At 48.6% G+C, this 15,155-nt stretch overlaps 6 protein-coding genes across 6 annotated transcripts; 2 read left to right on the plus strand and 4 right to left on the minus strand.

The window, feature by feature from the left end:
- Nucleotides 1–377: 377 nt before the first annotated feature.
- N7455_005550 (putative 60S ribosome biogenesis protein Mak11) lies at nt 378–2,108 on the minus strand. Its single transcript, XM_040957216.2, has 2 exons — nt 1,144–2,108; nt 378–1,090 (listed from the first exon to the last, which is right to left on the minus strand). The coding sequence occupies exons 1-2, from the start codon at nt 2,056–2,058 to the stop codon at nt 530–532; spliced, it is 1,476 nt and encodes a 491-aa protein (XP_040812471.2). The 5' UTR covers nt 2,059–2,108; the 3' UTR covers nt 378–529.
- Nucleotides 2,109–2,743: 635 nt separating this feature from the next.
- Nucleotides 2,744–7,266, plus strand: eaf1 (MYB and HSA domain protein; the record flags this gene model as incomplete). Its single annotated transcript, XM_040957197.2, has 5 exons — nt 2,744–2,787; nt 2,870–2,998; nt 3,100–5,903; nt 5,965–6,122; nt 6,178–7,266. The coding sequence occupies 5 exons, from the start codon at nt 2,744–2,746 to the stop codon at nt 7,264–7,266; spliced, it is 4,224 nt and encodes a 1,407-aa protein (XP_040812461.2).
- A 672-nt stretch (nt 7,267–7,938) lies between these two features.
- On the minus strand, nt 7,939–9,249 carry N7455_005552 (DUF4419 domain-containing protein; the record flags this gene model as incomplete). Its single annotated transcript, XM_040957123.2, has 1 exon — nt 7,939–9,249. One exon carries the CDS (start codon nt 9,247–9,249, stop codon nt 7,939–7,941), a length of 1,311 nt encoding a protein of 436 aa, XP_040812378.2.
- A 602-nt stretch (nt 9,250–9,851) lies between these two features.
- Nucleotides 9,852–10,823, minus strand: N7455_005553 (RTA1 domain-containing protein; the record flags this gene model as incomplete). Its single annotated transcript, XM_065605063.1, has 2 exons — nt 9,852–10,561; nt 10,637–10,823. The coding sequence occupies 2 exons, from the start codon at nt 10,821–10,823 to the stop codon at nt 9,852–9,854; spliced, it is 897 nt and encodes a 298-aa protein (XP_065461963.1).
- A 1,980-nt stretch (nt 10,824–12,803) lies between these two features.
- Nucleotides 12,804–14,307, plus strand: rhgB (putative extracellular rhamnogalacturonase; the record flags this gene model as incomplete). Its single annotated transcript, XM_040957096.2, has 4 exons — nt 12,804–13,430; nt 13,481–13,519; nt 13,575–13,776; nt 13,832–14,307. The coding sequence occupies 4 exons, from the start codon at nt 12,804–12,806 to the stop codon at nt 14,305–14,307; spliced, it is 1,344 nt and encodes a 447-aa protein (XP_040812506.2).
- Nucleotides 14,308–14,688: 381 nt separating this feature from the next.
- On the minus strand, nt 14,689–15,144 carry N7455_005555 (uncharacterized protein; the record flags this gene model as incomplete). The annotated part of the gene is made up of 1 exon (XM_040957141.2): nt 14,689–15,144. The coding sequence occupies one exon, from the start codon at nt 15,142–15,144 to the stop codon at nt 14,689–14,691; it is 456 nt and encodes a 151-aa protein (XP_040812412.2).
- Nucleotides 15,145–15,155: the final 11 nt, after the last annotated feature.

The raw sequence follows: 15,155 nt of genomic DNA on the forward strand, positions 1-15,155 counted from the left end.
AGAAGGTGGAAGGTCGGATGAAAATTGCTTCCCGCGGGCGATATGATAATGAAAGAATGTAGGTGGGGGATTGTGTGTAGTGGAGAGCCGGGCGGTGTCAGGATGGCAACTTTACATTTCATCTACGTTATAACGGCTTAAGTAAATAGGCTAGATACATATATAATGTAATTGGGCGCTTGTTTTAGTTATTTTATATAGTTTTAATGTTGTGTCTCGGTTTATTGTGGGTGATTCACTTATCTTTGCCTGAGAAAATCCCTGCCAACTAATAGAGCGACACCATCAGATGGGCCACACCGGGTTTTATAGAGTAGTGATGGGAGTAACATACTAAAACATTTCCCAGTTGAGTCGAACGTTCAGATTTGAAAGAAGAAATATTTCAAAATAGAATGATAATTATTTTCTAGGACAATAGACAATAGGCTCGGGGGCATTTTTTATTTTTCATACTCATGATACATTGGTTGCCACTGGGGATCTATTTGACGGTACAAAGGGTATAACAGTTGAGAGCAATGAGAAGTTACTCATCGTCACTATCACTCGATGACTCTACTTCATCTTCAGAGTCGCCTTCGGAGTCTATCAGCGTAGACGGGTCCTCCGCAGGCAACATGACGAAGGCAGCCAAGCATGTGATGCGGTTACCAGTTTCGTTGGTGGCCAAGAGCTTTCCAATCTGAGTCGTATCCTTCTTCTCTTGCTTTGCTGCGGAAATTTCTTTCCCAGCAGCCTTCCAAACACGGACCACTCCGTCACTGTTACCGGTGACGACCAAGAAGTCGTTACGGAGTTCCTTTGCTTGACCTTCAAGTGTGAGGATCTCGAAATCCTTGATGCGGCCAGGGAACCCAGATTCCTTTCCACCAACCTGAGCGACAGGGGTAGCATGGGGAATTGAGCATTCCGTATCATCCTCCGCTTTTTTCAGTTCTTTGGTCGAATAGAAGATCACTCGGCCATCCTCCGTAGAGACAGCCAAGAAATCTTCCTTTTCACCACCCTTCAAAGGCAAAGAAACATACTTCATCTGGTGGAGTTTGCTGCGTGGGCTAGGAAGAACTCTGCATCTTGGAATCGAGTCCTGTGCCAATAGTCAGAAATTTGATCAACGGGTATACCATCCAGATAACTTACGATTCCGAACACGACTGCACCCCATTCGAAAGCGACGGCAAACTCCTCTCCCTCAGAGTCCCATGCAATGCGTCGACCTTCTCCAGTGCTCCATCTCGACTCCTTGACACCTTGTAGGACTTCCCTAGTGAAGTTCAACACACCAGCCTTTCTGCCGGTCACGAGATTCCACAATCTCATACATTTCTCTCCTCGTCCAACACTCAGCATAAGCTTCATACTGGGGTGCACCGCAAAATGGTTCACTCCAGACGGAGCAGCTCCGGGAGGCGCCGTGTCACCGCTTGGTCGTCCTTGGATTTTTGGGTTTGGTGCTTTGATAGTTGATACGACGGTCCAGTCACGGGTCTTGGAGACGGAGATTGTGTTGTCTTCTCCGGCTGCGAGTAACTTGGTTCGCGAAGGGAAACTCAACGAGGTAATACTGGCAGTGTGGTGCAACAGTGATCCTAGCTCACGGTTCCGGGGGTTTTCGAGGATCTTGTTTCCGGCGAAGGTCGGCACGGACGGATAGTCTTCATTGACGGCAGGGGGTGCGGCGGAGATCGAGTACAGGTTGATGCGCTCATCTGTACTACCACTGGCCAGCATCACCTTTTGGGCATCGACGGGGTCGGTGGGTTTAGGTAGTGGCGACAATGCTAGACAACGAATTGCAGATCCATGGGCTTCGAATAAGAAAGTATCCATGCATTGGATATCTGGAGAGTCAGCCTCAGCCTTAGCTTTCAGACTAGAGGCTGGGACCCCGACGGTGAAGCCATGGAGCACTCGCTCATAAGAGCCTGTGACAACTTGGACAGTGAAAGCTGCATCGGGAGTCTCTGCGGGAACAGCGACGGACTTGGTAACCTTGGGAGGAGTACCAACTGTCTTGTCCTCCTTGGGGGCATCGGTTCTCTTGCGTTTAACCATGATTGCTCAAATAATGATTGTGGTTTGTATATTGTAGATGTGAAAGCTTGATCTGGAGGGCGGACAACTTTTTTTCTTGATTTTCTGCCGGCGGTTTATCGGCCGCCTTGATAGTTAGGAAATAGTTAGAGGCCTGATTGTAATGCCTTATAGCCATAAATATAAGGCAATTAATACACATTGTTAGTTATGCCTGAGGCTGCACATACGCAAGCGGAGAACAATTAAATGTCAGAAAAATAATACAGTGCGTTACCAGTTGATGAGGACAGCCTTTTTTGAAACACATGTCTTTGACAACCATATAATAGCTCATTAATGTAAGAACTATTCTTACTTCCCTCAGTTGATAATACATTTTTTATCTTTTTTTCTTCCATCAAAGAGAAATTCTTATGAAGTACCAGGTACCTGGCCAAGCCGTGTATTTTTTATAGAGGGAGCGAGTAACTGGTTGTACCTAAAGCCAACATCCTTCCCGTTCTTCCACATTTTTTCATACCGCCCTGTAACCTCATTTTCACCCCCTTCGAAAAGATCCTGCTCTAGGTGCTTTTCATCGCCTCCTACCCTCCACCCATCTTTTTCATCTTTTTCGAGCGATTTTTTCCATCTGGATGACCTCGCTCGATCAGTTCCCCTTGTTCCCGCGTTAATCGGATGCTGCGTTCCGAAGCTAGACTCCATGCTCCGTGACGAGCTCCTACGATCTAAAAACGATGAGATCGCGTAAGTATTAATTTTTTTTCGCAACGGGAATTCGATTGGGAAGCCTAAAAAATGATGAATTTGTTGCTAATTTGGTGGTTAGAAACTGTTTGTCGCGCAGAAAGCGCAAGCTCAGCGCATTGTATCTAGCCACGGTCGGGTTTGGCGCGACCGAGGACGCTCATTACCACCAGAAAGAACAGGCATTTCTTGACGCCAATGATCTCTCCAAGTAAGTCCAGTCGTCTTGTTAATCTACTAGTGGAATTTACTCTGCATTTATTTATTTATTTATTTGGTTTTATAATTTCCCAATGCTGATTCCCTATCTAGAGGTCGTTATTTCAATGAGGCTACTCTTCCACCGCCAACCCATGCGCGCTCGCGCTCACCAAGTCGAAATGCAATCCCCCAGACAACAGCTTCCAGCATCAGTGCCAAACCTGTCGCTGGGATCACTCCACCCTTAACTGTCGATGGCGGAGCTCCGCACGCGACCGAGCCTCCACAGCGCGACACACCCATTCTAGACCAACCTCGGACCGCGACATATAATCTTCCCCCTACCCCCGTGGACACAACTCGAACACGTCGACCCTCAGTGCCAGCCATTAGCCCTAAGCTGCCAACGGATCTTAACGTGCCGCCGATCGCTGTCCAGTCACTCGACTCATTGCGCCCCGACCAGAAAGGTAGTGTGCCGGTAGTAGAAACGCCGCTTAGTGCTCACGACCATGACGGAAATCAAGCAAAGATCTCTCCCCACGTGTCGAAGCCAGCTGCCACTGGAGTTCCATCACTGGAGATTCCCTCCGACCCTCTTCGAAAGAAACACGAAGCACGACCCTCTCTTACCTTGGGGCCATCTCAACACGAACAACCACCATCACCCGCCTCCTCCATTGACCCCTACAATAATAATACACCCGTTCCAGTTGCTGCATCACCTGACACAAGCCCCGCAGAAGAGGTGACTGAGGATGCTGAGACAATTGATCGCCCAAAACACAAGCATGACCGATCTACCCATGTCCGGCCGAGTTTGGTTCCCTTGACCCCAGACGAGCAATTGCGCCTTGAAGAAGCTCAGTCGAAACCCGAGAAACCCTTTAATGATGTGATTGCAGACCTACCTACATCGAAAGGGGTGATTTTGGAGAGCGTGGACACCGGGGCCGATACAGATCGCATGGATATCGACCAGGAACCAGCTCCCGTCCCTTCTGAAGCGAAACCCCCACAAGAACCCGAGACGACTGTGCAGGACTCGTTATCGCCAACCGCACAAGCTGAAGCCGCTGCAGATTCAGCTGTCGAGACTCCCACGGCCAAAAAGCTTTCTATCCCACCTACTCAACCTGGCTCAGCGCAACCGGAGCGCATGACCACTCGGGTATCATCCGGAGCTCTCCGACACAAGTCTGTTTCCGAGATCCTCGGAGAAACCCCTAAGAGTGTCGCTCATGATAGAAGCCACCCAGCTACCCCCTCTGATCAAGGCTCTCCTGATTCTGTCGCAAGAATGCGCTTTAAAGATCGGAAGGAGCGGGAGAAGGAGAGAAGCCGACTCTCGACTGTTGTGTTTCCTAAGCAGCCGGCTCAGCAGGAGAAAGCCGATATGGACTTGACGCACCGAGACATGGATGCGGTTGCCAAGCTGAACGAGGAGCAAGACTATCTTTTCACATTATTCTTGAACAGAGCGTACGCTCCTCCACGGGGAACGAACCTCAATACTCTGCTAGCATCCGCGCACAAGACTTTGAGTACCAGCAATCATCTGCTTGAATACCAAGAACAGATGGATTGCCGTACTCTCCGGCGAATCTATGCCCTTCAAAATGCCAACCGATGGCCATTGCGACAATTAAAGCGCTCTGTTGAACCTCCCCGCCAGGGAACACATTGGGACATTGTTTTAGATCACATGAAGTGGATGCGAACCGACTTCCGGGAAGAGAGAAAGTGGAAGATTGCTGCTGCAAAGAGTTGTGCCGATTGGTGTGCAGAATATGTCAACAGCGACGTGGAACATCGGACATTACTTCGTGTTCAAGTAAAGATTTCAACGTCAACTTTGACAGAAAAGGATCCCTCTAAGGTGGGCCTCAGCCCACCATCCGACGACGTTGGTGATGAAGTGTTTGGTGTTTGTCATCCTACCCCGGAACTCATCCCATCCGCCGAGGAGGAATCAGTCAGTGATGGGTTCAACGATGAGCCTCGGCACGACATCCATGACACAGTTGCTCCTGCTGCTATTTTCTCCTTGGGCTCGGATGAGTTCAACTTCTCACTTGACATGACCCCTGCCGCCGAAAAGCTGTTAGACGAACTGCCGATATATGGACCACTCCAGATTGCCCCCGGAACGAATGCACCAGCATTCAAAGTGTCCCCCGACACAGTTTGGAAGACGGAACTACTACCGGTGTCCAAATTTGCATCGGCGAAGATTACCTTCCATGATGACGATCATCCTCGCAAACGGAGCCGATATGACTACTCCCAGTATGGTGGTGATTCGGACAATCGGATCACCGAATTGGCACCTGAGCAAACAAACGTTGCGCTGTTCCGACCAGAGAACAAGCCCATCCGTGATCGCATTCACCCTGGTCATCAATTCCGGCCTCCGACTGAACACCCCATGCCATCTGTTGGTTTCTTTGAATCGCGTTCGTCCTCGCAATGGACTTACGCTGAGGATGATGAACTCCGACGCTTGGTCAAGGAGTACTCTTACAATTGGTCTCTAATTTCCAGCTGTCTTACCCCGTCATCACTTTTCACCTCTGGTGCCGAGAGACGAACTCCTTGGGAATGTTTCGAGCGATGGGTTGGACTGGAAGGTCTTCCTGCAGATATGTCCAAAACTCAGTACTTCCGAGCTTACCACCAGAGGCTTGAGACTGCCCAACGCACTGTTTTGGCCCAGCAGCAGGCTGCCCAGCAACAGCAGCAACAACAGCAGCAGCAACAAGGCGCCAACGCTCAGCCTCAGCCACCTGTCCGCCGGAGGACTACTCAGCCTCTTCGGGTTGACCGGAGACGATCTTCGAAGCATCTTGCTCTGCTTGATGCTATGCGAAAGTTGGCCAAGAAGCGGGAAACTATGCTTCAGAAACAGCAGCATGGTATGTTTGAAATAGAAAGAACACTTTGTGCGAAGAACTCCACTGACATTTCATTTCTTAGCTTCCCACCTCGCTTCATTGCGAAAGGCCAATGAGGCTAACCAGCCCAAGCCTCCGATCTCGTCCCCAGCCGAGTTCAGCCGGTTGAAGTACGATAGAGAGATGAAGCTGCAGGAAAGGCAGGAACAGTACCGCCAGCAAATGATTGCGCAGCAAAGGGTGAGTGGTTGTTAACGTCCCTACTTGACAGCACTGTGGCTCATCCCCCATATAGGCTAGTCTCGCAGCGCAGCGTTCCGGCCAAGTACCTAACCAGCAGCAAATGATGAATGCGCCGGGGCGTAACAACACCATGCCCCCCACTTCCAATCCTAGCCTACCAGGTGGAACTCCGAACGGAATGACCAACGGCATGCCTCCTAGTGCCGGTCTCAATCAAGCCCGCCCGCTTCCGATGCAGAACATGCCTAATGGTGCACAGCCCAATGGCCAGATGCCTAATGGAATGGCCATGAAGATGATGCCGCAAGCTCAAATGCAGCAGACACCAGGGGCACGACCAGGCCTGCCAATGCAAGCCTCCCCTGATAACACGCGCGTGATTCGAGAAGCCAATCGATTGCAGGAGCAGCAGCGTCTTCTCCAGTCTCGGCAACAGCAGCCGCACCCCCCTCAACAGGGTCAGCAATTCCACAACCCGCAATTTGCGTCCCAGGGGTCGCCGAACCTGAACATAGCGAATGTTAATGGTGCTCCTAATAACCCTGCTATGATGGCTGCCCTCCAGAACCAAGGGGGAATGCAGAGTCCGTCGTTCCACGGTAGTACACCACAAGGCGTCTCGACCCCATCGCCTCGTATGGGCCAACCCAATCCTCTTTCGAGCGGTGTTGTGCCCCAAATCAGCACCCTCCAAAGCCAGATTCAACGCACGAACCCGAATATGCCCCCCGAGCAAGTGACCAAGATAGCCACAGATCGACTCAACCAGTATCAGCAGCAGCAGCAACAACAGCGCTTGTCCCAACAAGCCGCGATGAATGCTGCTGCAGGTAGCATCAATGCAAATTCCGTTCAGGCTAACTACCAAGTTCCCCACGAGGCTAGTTTCCAGACTCCGAACGGTGGCTCTGCAATGCAGGTTCCTCAGAATCAAGGATTCTCCCCAATGATGCGGGTCCCCCAGACCGGTCAGCAAAACCGCGTTGGCCCGACTAGCTCGCCCGCCATGAACGGTGCTGCACCCCTACCTAGTCGCAGCGCCACTCCTCAAAACCAGCGCAGCGGTAGTGCCCAAGCTGGCGCCGTTCAAGGTTCCAGCAAGAGCCCGCACGCTCCGGCAGCCCAGACCGCGACCAGCTAGGAGCTTGCTCAACATGTCCCCCTTCTTCTCCCCTGCAATACCTTTGCGAATCCATTTCCCCTCCTCACTTTACGTTCGTCTGTACATACTTACACCAACCCTTACGCTGATTTATTTTTTACACTTTGTTCTTCACCGTTGACTCGGCTTCTCGCGCTACAACTACACCTACACCTACACCTACACCTACCCCATTTGTTGACCTCTGCCGCATGTGTGCTCTTTTATTTTTTATTTTGGCTTGTTGAAAAATGTTGTTCATCATTTATTTGAACTTGATATGCACTGGCTCTTTTTACACCAGTGCTGCTCTGAATTCTGAGCTTGGGCTTGTATCATTGGGAATAGGCGAAACTGGACGGACGGATTATTCTAGGAATTGAAATGAATTGTATGATTAGTTTGAAGGTTGTGCTTCATGGGTTTCATGGGTTTTCTGTGTAGTTGCTAGTTGCATACTTAAATGTTATCTTCTATTCAAGTGAGGACAATAGACACAAAACAAGAAAAGTAGAGCTTTATTGTATTTGTCTCTTCTAGCCACTCCCAATCTTGAGGTTTGAGACAACCTAACCAAGTAGCTACCTCTTAAGGATTCCTGAAAACTGTAATATCAATACAAACGAAAGCAAAATTAAGCTAGACGCAACTGACTGACCGTTGGCAACCAGTTCACTTTCCTTGTCTGACCAACGACCAATCTAGTACCCGAGGTGGTTTGTGAACCTTTTTGTGCTTTTTGTGCTTTTTGGCACATTTTGGCTTCTCCTTTTCATACATCAGCCAGCCAGACACCGGCTGGATCGAGTCAAGTCCAGTCTCCCCAGTGGGGATGACTGGGTTACAGGGCATCATCTGGTAGTAATCGTCCACGAAATATGTAAGCCTTCGCTCATAACTATAGGCTCCAGAACCATCTAGCATTGCTCCACTCGAGGTGGCCTGTGTGCCAATCAACCCGGCCAGCATCACAGCGTCGAATTTGTGCCCCATATTATTAACTGTAACCGGAACGGATACATAGCCCAGAGGGACTTTATCCGTGTTTATACGGCGTGACAAAGCCTGGTCAGGCCTGTACTCAGTATTCCGTGCCTGAAAGCCTCGCGAGCATTCTGGAAGAATTGATTCTGGGCACAGCAGCTTTCCATCATTACCCCAGAAACAAAAGACCGATATCCAGCCAGTCAGATAGGTTGGTCCACTTCCCCCGCCTCTCCTGTCGGCACATTTGCTCCAGAAACTCAGTGTATCCGGTGATTCAGGATTGTCGAAGGAAGCGACGAAGTTGTTAAGAACCGGGCGAAGAAGTTGAGCAAATCGGGCAGGCTCGTCTCCCAGATGAGCTAGCTGAGCAAGTTTTGTCACCATAAGTGCCCAGTCCTCACACTCACCGAGCAAAGTGACAGACGGAATTCCACACCTTAAAGCAAATTCGTAGGAGAAATACTTCTGCATAGAGCCCATAATTATAATCGCTGCTACCACTTCGTCAGACGCAGTCGTAGTGCTAAAGGCCGGCATAATCCAGTTCCGTAGGTCCGGGTTCACTATACGCTTTTGCATAAGCTCAAGCATAGCCAGTGCCATTCCACCAAAGTCCACAGTGTCCAGGGTCTCGTTTGTGGAAACCTCCAGGTGTACTGTACCCTTATGCGAGACGAATAGATGTCGCAGTTCCTCGGAATGTGCAATAATGAAGAAACTGAGCTGTGACAGAATGGTGAACCACACATCTTCGGGTAGGAGCAAAAGGTTGTGGTGATGACTATAGGCGTGGAATACGGCCCAGACAAAGCCATTTTCGGATGCGGAGACGTGAGATGTGTCGAAGAGATCTTCAGTGAATGACTTCCCAATCAGCCTTTTGCTATCGATATGCTCCTTTGGACAGGATTGTTTGAAGAGCTCTTCGGCCTCGGCTACCCTCTGGAACTTCCATGCACGCGGTGGATGCTTGGCTGTGGTGAGAGTGATAGACATGTTGTCGTGGGAGAGGATTGAACAGTGTTGAAAGCGAAATAGAGTGAGCGAGTGCGAGAGAAAGATAGGACTTCCGTTGAGAGAATTTCGAGCGTAGGAACTAAAGAGAGAAAGTAAGATTAAGAAGAGTGTTGTTCAGTGTTGTTCAGTGTTGTTCAGTGTTGTTCAGTGTTGTTCAGTGTTGTTCAGTGTTGTTCAGTGTTGTTCAGTGTTGTTCAGTGTTGTTCAGTGTTGTTCAGTGTTGTTCAGTGTTGTTCAGTGTTGTTCAGTGTTGTTCAGTGTTGTTCAGTGTGTTTCAAGAGTGTTATTCAGAGAGAATAGAAGGGAGGATAGAAGAGAAGATGAAGATGACTCTTAAAGGGCTTCCAAGGTACATAAGGAACGTACTATGGACATCTTGCACTTGAACCTCAGAAACCCAAAGCTTATTCTTTATGTTCTTTACCGAATGTGTACATGTAGGATCTCGTGGATATACCATCACTGTTACATCTTGTCCAGGATATCAGCAAATATCAATAATTTTTATTCTCCAGACAAATGGGAAACAAAACAAAAACGAAAGCTCAATATACACATTTATTATCACTCAAGCATAATCACTAGGGAAGCCTCCGGGCCATCTCAGGTCCAATTAAAGGTACATCAGGATGCCCATCTACCGTACCAATCTTGGTCAGGCGATGAGCCTTCTTGATAAGCCGACCCGGATGATAGATGATCAATACCAACATGGTAAAAAACATCAAAAATGCATCAAACACATAGATATAGACCTCCTTCGTATTGACATCGGTTTTTTGACCGGCTCCAAATTGAATAGTCCGTACCAGGTTGCGAACCATCAATGCAAAGCAAGAAATGTAGATTGCCCACATATATCGCTGCCAGGGTAGATCGGGATTCTGATTGAGAAAGGCCGTAGGCATTTGTAGGAGACGTCGATGGAATTTGGCCGCAATCAGAATGAAAAAGGCAAAGACAACCAAGGAGAAGATCAATCCAGCCAAAACGACCTTTTTGCCAATGCTCATCACCTTCTCGTCTCCAGTCACTTGGACACCCGCACCCCCCAATTGTGTACAGAAGCAGAGCACATCGTTCATAACGAAGACAAAGGTAAGCCATTTGGGGCGCATGCTTGAAAGATGTTCGGCGCCGAAGGAGCGGATAATGCGGCCGAGGACCATATAGACGGTGGCTGCCACAAGGGGTGGTGCGCATAGAATGAGCATCTCCTGCAAGGCCCATGACCTGATATCGAATCGAGACTCGTGTGACCATGCTCGGCCGTAGTAGCCGAATGTCTCGCCTGGTTTCGTTTATCGTTAGCCCTAATGTTTTCCTCTTTTGTGGATGGGGGGGGGGGGGGGGGGTATCATCATACAAATCCCTCCTAGTACCAATGGGATAAAATAGGCAGCACGGAAGGGGAACATCAACACGATATGGGTAAGGGTTGAAATTGCAAAGATTCCCATAAATGCATACCCAGCCGTGGCAGATGGCGTGTAGGGATAGAACTCTACCCAGGGGTCACTGCCATTTTGACCGGGGTGAAAAACGATGTCCATATTAACGATGTGAATAAGAGTGTAGTATATTCATTCCAAGGAAAAAGTTGAGATTTAGGGACTTATAAAGATCGAACCTGTTGCACCTCTAGGGCTGTTCCTATATTCCCAATCAGGGAATTTCTGAACGAATACGCCTTGATGTGGGGCATCCATGGATCTCCCCGGTCCACTTTGGATTATGCTTCTTTAGCCATATTAAGCTTGTGTGTTCGGCATATTTTTAGAAATACTACTATCCCGGTGGAGAGAGAGAGAGAGAGAGAGACCAGCGACTGATCCATGGGTGCTCTAATACTATATTGTAAATCCGTGGATATCTTGAAACAAACCCTAACTATAGTCCGAAACGAGTGGACTGCAAGACGGGACCCTGGAGTACATATGTAGTCTAATATTACACTTGTCTCTTGGCCATGTTGTAGTTCATTGCTCTATTGGAATCCTCGAGAAGTGATCTTGACCAACTTAGGGCTGGAGGTTGAAGTTAATTATGACGTTGGGGGTACGCTCAAATTTCCTGACTAGGCCTAGATCATGCTGATGATCACCATCACTTCCTTGTATACAAAGTAGTTGCCTAGAAGTGTAGCATGTTGTCTTTGGTTGCTTTGGATGAGTGGAAATATGATATCAACAAAGGTCTTTCATTAATCTTCTTCTCCAGGGCTACCCTGGACAGCCCCTTCCAAAAGGGAAGGCTTACCAATTAACCATACCGCCTTCTTAATTTGTTATACCACCCATTCCCTCTTAGCTTTTTATTGGTGGATCTTTAACCGGCAGAATTTCACTTTTGGGCATATGTAGTTAGGTAGGTAGGCCCTATGATTATATAATATTCTGTCAGCCAAAAAGCATTATATTATCAATATCTTTACGAATGAGTACATATAACAAAAGCATTCCAAGGTTCGTTTTAGAGATAGAGGAATGAAGAATACACCATTTATTCGCGAAAAATCAGCTCTGCGTGCTTTTTTATGGTGATTTTATTCATAGATACTACGCGTTTTCGGTAGGCGGTATGATAATATATTGGCGGTGAGCTGGGTGGGGCTATAAGGGGTGTAAGAACTCATGTCTACTGACTGTACTCCGTGCTCCGTAGGCTCTAGCTTCTATGAATGAAGACTACTCCGTACTCTTTGTCACATTCATACTTTATCTGTGACACTCAGCGATTGATAGGCTGGCCAACCTGGACATAATTGCCAACGATCAACTGCGCTATTACGGTCTTGCCGTGGGCAAGAACATCGAGATGCTCCGCAGGAGACGTGCGGAACCATCGGAACCATCGATCCCGTCTCTATTTATACACCATACTATATGGTATGATACACCGTCAACGGGGCATCGCATGGAACAGCAACATGATCAACTGAAGAGGAGAGACTACCTAAGGATCTAGGTACTCTGCAGCGCTTATGAACAAGACAACCAGGCTTTACGGTTGAAGTCTTTGGCCGGGCAATATCGTCTATATATACTCCGTACACCTTCTTGACATAACAATTTTTTTTTAAGTTCATAAATCCACATTTTTCGGAAACAGGGGCTGCTTCTAGTCACAAAAATTAAGGGATGAAAATTCCACCGATGCTAAACGGAATGCGGAAATGGAGTGTTTGAGAATGGCTGTTAGCGCCAACACTTAATCAAGAATATACGTTTCAGATCACTTAATGCGAAACGCTCTACGGAGTACTGGGCCCTTCTCACTCTTCATTCACCTCGAAAACCCCCGCCCAAGCTTCAACCAGGGCTCTTTATACGCATCCTCACCATGTACGGAGTATCAACCCCATGATGGCTTGGCTAAGGTTTCAGAAGAACTACTATAAGGCTGGGATATTGTCTACACTCAGGGGGTTGTATATATATAGTTAGAATCTGATGTGAATTTGTATTTTCCCCAACCCTTCCTTTCATTTTGTTTCTTTTCATTCCTTTATTTTATAATTCATTCGTTTCAATATGTACTTTTCTTCAGCGATCGCAATCGGCCTGGCGCCATTGCTCGCAAACGCCTACCTCAGCGGTTCAGTCGGCCCAACAACCACTGTCTCCACTAAATCTGCCAACAAAATCTGCAATGTACTGGACTACGGCGCTGTAGCAGACAAATCGACCGATATCGGCGCAGCCATCACCTCCGCCTGGGCAGACTGCAGGAACAGTGGAGTGGTCTACATCCCGTCTGGCGACTACGCCTTCGAGTCCTGGGTGACTCTGTCAGGCGGAAAGAGCTGTGCTATCCAGTTAGATGGTATTCTCTATCGGACTGGTACCGATGACGGAAACATGATCATGGTCAAGCATACCACAGACTTTGAACTGTTTAGTTCTACCTCTAAGGGTGCTGTGCAAGGGTATGGATATGAGTACCATAAGAAGGGATCGAGCAGTGGAGCGCGGATTCTGAGACTGTATGATGTGACCGACTTCTCGGTCCATGATATTGCTCTTGTTGATGCGCCTGCTTTCCATCTCTCTTTGGATACTTGTGTGAATGGTGAGGTTTATAACCTTGCTATTCGTGGTGGTGACAAGGGTGGATTGGATGGACTTGATGTTTGGTCGACTAATATTTGGATTCACGATGTCAGTTGCTTGTTCTATGGTTATGGAGGGTAGTTGCTAACGCCAAGTAGGTCGAGGTCACCAACAAGGATGAGTGTGTTACTGTCAAGGTATATATGACTTTGAAGAACTCCAGAAAACAGAGCATGGCTAACAATAAGACAGAGCCCCGCCAAGAACATCCTCGTCGAAAATATCTACTGCAACTGGAGTGGTGGTTGTGCCATGGGATCACTCGGCACCGACGTCGATATCAGTGACATCACCTACCGCAACGTCTACACCTGGAAGTCAAACCAGATGTACATGGTCAAGAGCAACGGAGGCAGCGGTAATGTCGAGAACCTCATCCTCGAGAACTTCATCGGTAAGCACCACACCATTCATCACCTATATCCCTAGCACATCCACTAACCAACTAGGCCACGGCAACGCCTACTCCCTCGACATCGACAGCGCCTGGAGCAGCATGAGCAAGGTATCCGGCGATGGTGTCCAACTCAACAACGTTACAATCAGAAACTGGAAAGGAACTGAAGCAAATGGCGCCCAGCGTGGTCCCATCAAAGTGAAGTGTGCGGATGGCGCACCCTGCACAGACATCACCATCGAGGATTTCGCCATGTGGACTGAGTCCGGCTCTTCCCAGTGGTACAACTGTGAGAGTGCATATGGCTCCGGTGCGTGCCTGAGAGATGGTGATGAGCATACTGCGTATACGACCACTCAGACTGTCAAGTCTGCTCCTTCTGGATACTCCGCTGCAACTATGGCTTCTGATCTGGCGACAGCATTTGGTACAGCGTCGCAGATTCCTATTCCTGCTATCCCAACTTCTTTCTACCCTGGTGCGACCCCTGTTAGCGCGTTGGCTGGTGCCCGGGCCACTTCGTCTTAGGTTGGAGTGGGATCTGGGCTGCTTGTGTATGATGTAGTATGCTTGAGATTAGGTCTTAGATTTCCTGATCAGCTGCTAGATAGAAATATACGCCCGTAGATCACCTCAAACCATCTCCTCTACATAATGACCTGTGAGTAGGAGTGTCCAGGGGCTCAATTTGACTGAGGGGGTAAGGGGTGAGTGGTCTCGAGTCAGGGTATTATGTAGGTGAAGATCTTACTAGAGAAGCGAGACCCGGCGAATAATAAAAAGCCATTTGAACGAGATAACATTAATCAAACAAGCCGATGCTCCCCAACGCCACTTAACAACCCATTATGGGTTCAGAAATCCCGATTCTTTCCACCTGGCAATATACTTCATAAGATCCCCATCAATTTAAGACAGGAGTAGCTCGCCTAGGACAGCAGCGACATCGTCTACAGGATACCAGGAGAGGGTTCCATCGAGATCAGGAAGAATCTTGAGCACTTGCGACGACTTGATCAGGAACGGCATGTACTCAGAGGGGTTCCAGTAGCCATTGCTAGTCGAGCCGGTAATCTGCGCAATCCGCACCGCCATCACATGGAACCGCTCTGGGAAACGATATAATGTCTCGGCCAGAATACGCTCCGTTGCAAGTTTGGCTTCGACATACCCCGTCAAAGGGACAGATTCGACCGTACCAGGTTGCTCGGGGACGACTGGTGTTCCTGCCCACAGGGGGTAGTTTGCAATCACGGCGCTGGAGGAGATGAACTGGAAGCCGAATTTGAATAGGGCTGGTCGGTGCTGGGCGACTTCGCGTGCGAGCTTGGATATTTCCCGTACTGGGATTAAATGAAGTCCCATTGATTTATCAA

The sequence above is a fragment of the Penicillium solitum genome (genome assembly GCF_028829755.1).
Source record: "Penicillium solitum strain IBT 25940 chromosome Unknown utg000003l_segment0_segment0, whole genome shotgun sequence".
Lineage (NCBI taxonomy): Eukaryota > Fungi > Ascomycota > Eurotiomycetes > Eurotiales > Aspergillaceae > Penicillium > Penicillium solitum.

What these genes read in the sequence shown, in the direction of transcription:
- N7455_005550 (XM_040957216.2), bottom strand. Translation starts at nt 2,058, where the DNA reads ATGGTTAAACGCAAGAGAACCGATGCCCCCAAGGAGGACAAGACAGTT. An exon ending in GTGCAGTCGTGTTCGGAATC is followed by an intron (nt 1,091 to 1,143) that starts GTAAGTTATCTG and finishes CTATTGGCACAG; the next exon opens with GACTCGATTCCAAGATGCAG.